The 5,068-nt window shown below is 37.8% G+C and overlaps 1 protein-coding gene across 1 annotated transcript; it reads right to left on the bottom strand.

Moving 5' to 3' along the window:
- Positions 1 to 3,286: 3,286 nt before the first annotated feature.
- On the bottom strand, positions 3,287 to 4,839 carry LOC147635102 (uncharacterized). Its single transcript, XM_086804393.1, has one exon. The coding sequence runs from the start codon at positions 4,722 to 4,724 to the stop codon at positions 3,912 to 3,914; it is 813 nt and encodes a 270-aa protein (XP_086660519.1). The 5' UTR covers positions 4,725 to 4,839; the 3' UTR covers positions 3,287 to 3,911.
- Positions 4,840 to 5,068: the final 229 nt, after the last annotated feature.

The raw sequence follows: 5,068 nt of genomic DNA on the forward strand, positions 1-5,068 counted from the left end.
GAATTTAGTTCAGTTTTCCGTTACTGAGGTTAGCTCTCTTTATGCATGGCTCATGAGCTTATGTAAGAGAGCTATTTTTATGTAGTCATGCATATCTCATGAGAGCTTATGCAAGAGAGCTCTATTTATGCATAGCTCATGAGAGCTCATGCATAACTCATGAGAAAATATGGAAGAGAGCTCATACATAGCTAATGAAAGCTCATGCAAGAGATCTCATGCATAGCTAATGAGAGCTCATGCATAGCTTGTAAAATTAAGATCTCATACATAGCTCATACAAATAAGAGCTCATGCATAGCTCATACAAATAAAACCTCATTGGTGTTTTCTAACTGTCTACTAGTGATGGTGTAATTGTTGGTCACTTAGTGACCATGATCTTGGGGAATGAACATCTCTAAAATAGAAAATGAGAATCCTACTTTGATGCTCTGTGGTGCCCAAAAGGAGAAGAAAATAATGACTAACCCAACAAAGAAGTATAGGTTAAAAAAGATCTAGTTCAAGCTCTAGAATGTTTATATTTTTTAGTCTACTAATCGACATGAATCTAGTTTATTATGAGTTTGATACTTTACATACTCTAGCTTACTACTCTTGGTTTCAAGTTTTATCTCATGTTTGTAGGAAAAACTTTCATTTTATGTTATTTATGCTAGCTTTTCTATTTGGGTTTAAAAATAGACTTAAGAATGTCTGTAGTGTTTTTCATAAATTATAGAGCTTATGATGTTATCTATTTTAATCTTTTTTTATCACTTGTCAACAAATAATGTGCATATTTGTGTATAGTGGTAAAATTTATTCCAAGATAGTCCACTAAAAAAAGCCTTTTTTACTAATGAAAATTTTAAAATAAATTTTTATTTAAAAAATATTGATATTTCTTTAAGTTGTGTGGACTCTTTCTATGCCATTTGAAATTCAAGTTGTTTTTATGTCAAACAATAAATCTATGGAGGTCACATGTGTTCTCAATATGGAAAAAAGTGTTGAAATTCATGCAATTTTTTAATGTACACATGAAATTCTAGATGTGCTTTCAAAAAAGTGTGTTTTTAAGATATTTTTAGAATTTCACACATTTTGGGAGGGAATATTTTTAGGTAACCCTTGTCAGTTACCTATTTTGCTCGCAATAGTGTTGGAAAAAAGAATAAGAAAAACAAAAGAGAAAGAAAGAAAGAATTATTTAAAAAAAAACAATTATTGTTATACTCTCATGACCAAAATCGTTTAGACTTTGGATTTAATAACTTTAGATGTGCGAATGGATAGATATGGATTTGTGACTAGGGTAAATTTTTAGATTATGCACCTAGCTCAAGGTCAACATTATTCTAGGCTGTGTGATTATTTCTTAAGCAGTTTATGTCGTAATCATGAAGACAATAGTCTTGAGTTTATGTATGAGGGTAGGCATGTTGTTATGTGTGGTGTAAGTATGATGTGCAGGTTATTCCGATGATTTCTATCGTGGAGCCGCGTTGAGCTTCCAATAATTATCAGCTCGACTTACGCACGATAAGTCCTCATCTTTACCGAATGATTATATTTTTAGTTATTTACGAATTGTTTTAAATTCTATATTTTCTTAACTTTTCATTTTTATAGCCAACAATACGTCAAGGTAAGACCTTCTTACTTTTGCATTCTATTTTACATCATCAAGTTTTATTTAATATTTGTTTATTTTTGCAGTAACTTTTTAAGTTTTTTAAAAAAATTATATTTTGATCAATTCACGTGGCCTTCTCATTCTCCTCTCTAATTTCCAATGAGGTATTCTCAATATAGAACATCATTGAAATTGAATAAATCTAAGGTGTGCCCTTCTTACTCTTGACTCGCCCTTATGATTCTTACTCTTGACTCGCCCTTATGATTGCCAAGTTTCATATTTATGATTCAAGTTTATTTTAACTTCAAGTGTAAATTAATCTTTCATCATCATCTCGTTTGACATTAAGCTAATTGTATAGATATAGACTTGTTTATTTAAACCGTTTCAAAACCTATTAACTATCTTGTTTGAATTTAAAGTTTGTGAAGTAATATATTCATTTCATTTGATTATCTTTACATTAAATTTTATTTTAGATTTTTGTAAAGTTCAAGGAGATTTCTTATGCATCAAAAGTAGAACTTCTTGGAGGAAGTGGCACTTCCATCTTGAACTATACTTTATGATATATTAGTGTTGTGGTATGGAACACGAGATTAATCCTGTGTGGAGTATTCTAATACATACTTATCTCTAGATTTGTGTGGGATAATTTCTAGTGGTATGGGATACTATAATTTATTACGCATAGAAGTCCTTGATACAATGTCTCTTTTACATGTCTGTGAGGCGAATACTTAGTGATATTTACCTGTGACGGATAACTTGTCACAATTAAGTGTTGAGATGGTGACCCAAGTTGGTTGTGAGTGAATCCAACTAGTTGTGAGATGTGTGAGACATGTGAGTTTGATTGTGAGTGAATTCGATCAACTCTTTTGATTAATTCTTGAGAGGGTGACCCAAGTGTGGTATAAGAATTAAGAGCGAATCTGATTAATTCTTTAGAGGGTGACCGAAGTTGGGTCAGTGAATCCAACTAGCTATAACATGTGTGAGACATGTGGTGTGAGTTTGATCAACTCTGTGAATACATGCGACGTGTATGAAACATTGTGAGTGAATCCAATGTGGGAGTTTGATTGTGCGACGCGTGTAAAGACATTGTGAGTGATTCCAATGTGGGAATGATTAATGTGTTTAATTACATGGGTGCATTGATATTTATAACCAAGCACGGTTGTCTTCTCAATCGAGAGGACTATCACAGGAGTGAGATTTTTTAGATATTTTATTATCTATTTTTTGTAAAAGATAAGCTTGACATGGAGAAAGCAAGGGATAAAATAGCCATGTAACCTATTTTTGAAGTAATAAAAATCTATAAATGCTCAAGCGGGGATGCTCGGTACGCTTTCCCAAGTTCGTGGGTTTCTGTTTCACTTCCATATCCATTTTTAAGGCTACTTAACGGATTCAATGTTTGTCACCCCAAGGGCATCACTTAAGGAACCATAGAGGTTTACACACGACATGGTTTTTTTAAAGGTCCTAACTACATTATATGTATAGGTGATACAGACACATGCACTTGGGCAAAAGTTATCCTTGATATTACCCAAATAACCCACGTAAAGGTTCAACTCCATATTATCCCATAGACTATTATAGGCGTTGTCAAAGAGTATTGACACTTTAGTGTTGTTGGTGAACATATGGTTTGTTTGGCCAACTTACATTCATATTTCAAGAAAATGTTGGCTTCAAATCTACAAACTTGAATTTTAGAAATTTGGTTTATCAACCCTCCAATTTGAAGCCTTGGGATCTTTTTCCATAAGGGGAAGAAAATTTTAGCTGTTCAAAAGAAAAGCTTAATCATGAAAGTCCTTCAACATTCCCTTTAGCGAATAAAGTGACATGTCCTTCCTATATAAAAGCAAAGAAAGTTGTTGAAATTTATCATTTTAATGGAATAATGAGCTTACATGAAGATCTGGATTTTGAACCCAAAAGAAATTTAAAGGTTAATCATGAAACTCCTTCAATATTCCCTTCTTAATAAAAGCGAAAGAAAGGTCGTTAAAATAATGAAATAATGGGGTTATAGGCCTGTTCAGAACTTGAAAAAAACATCAAAATAAGAACAAATCTTAAATCTATCCAGTTTTGGTTTCAAAATGTCTACGTTATACCAGTTTTATAACTAAAATATATGAAAAATCATTCCTTAATAAGTAAGGCTTACTTGAAATCTCAGGCGGTTTTTTCTTAATTCTAGAATGCCCAAATTTTTTTTAGCCCTGGCCGCCTCACTGGCTCTCACACAACACAAACACGTGTGCTACTTAAAATGTACACGGATTCGGAAGCGCTCTCTTGCGCTGCTGCCGCGTGGGAGGGAAGAAGGGACCCAAAACTTGAGGCGCATGCCGAGATCCTCTAGCTTGGAAGACACCATGTGTTTAGAAGCATCATCGTCTTCTTCTTTGCTGCTATGGTGGGCGGTAGATTGCAGCTCTTTGATTGCCTTTTGCAGGCTTTGGCAGGTCGCCTGCAGGTCCGTGTTGGCCGAGGCAAGCTGCTGGCAGGTGGCCTTCGATGCCTCCAGGCGTCGTTGTAAAGCTAACCTCTCCTCCGCTTTGGGCGTGTCTGGACCAATTTGGGCCGACACTTGGATGGTTCCCGGCCGAAGCTGGTGAGTGGCGTCCTCCGGCGTCGCCTGCCGGGCTTGTACTTGGGCTTTGAGCGAAGCGATGAGACGCCGGCTGTCTAGAGCCTGCTGCAAAGCCTCTGCCTCTAGGCCGCCCATCTCCTGTGCCAGCTTCTCCTCCGCCGCTTGCACCCTCTCGAGCTGGCTTTGCAGCCGCGCTACCTCCCCCCGCAGCGCCTCCTCCCGGACCCGCGCGGCCCTCATTTCTTGCTCCAGATATTTGTTGCGGACCTTAGCGGCGGCGCCGACCTCCAAAGCGCGTTGCAGCTTCGTCTCTAGGTCTACGAGCGCCGTGTCCTTGGCCTGCGCCGCCCACGTCATGGCCTGCAGCCGCACCCTCAGCAACGAAGGCGGCTCCTCTTCTTCACCATGGGGCAGGGTTGTGCTGTCATGCGAAATGGTGTTGAGAAATGGGGCTAATGATTCTGCTAACAATACAGCCATGATTATTAGTATGACGATAGCTAGGCTTGGGAGAGAGAGCTATGCTTGGGAGAAACAAGCAGCAGCTGTTTCTTCTTCTACTGATCAATTGAAATCTGAGAGACAATTGGTTCCCGACAGTTGGGTCTTGGGCGGGTTGTAGTATAGTTGGTATGAGAGTATCAGAGGGTGTCCAAGTTCAATGCACCTAGCTCTCTCATCATGATGGGGAGAGTACGACAACAAAGATAAGCTTTTGTTCAGACAGCACGCTGAACAGGATATCCTGTAGACTGCTTTTTCTAATCATGCGCGCACCTTTAGGCTTTTGCCTAGATTTTTCCGCCCATCCTCACGAGTCTCGA

The sequence above is a fragment of the Cibotium barometz genome, chromosome 10 (assembly GCF_041138505.1).
Source record: "Cibotium barometz isolate CiBa-2024 chromosome 10, ASM4113850v1, whole genome shotgun sequence".
Lineage (NCBI taxonomy): Eukaryota > Viridiplantae > Streptophyta > Polypodiopsida > Cyatheales > Cibotiaceae > Cibotium > Cibotium barometz.

Excerpts from the sequence above, each read along its gene's own strand:
- LOC147635102 (XM_086804393.1), bottom strand. The coding sequence starts at position 4,724 with ATGGCTGTATTGTTAGCAGAATCATTAGCCCCATTTCTCAACACCATT.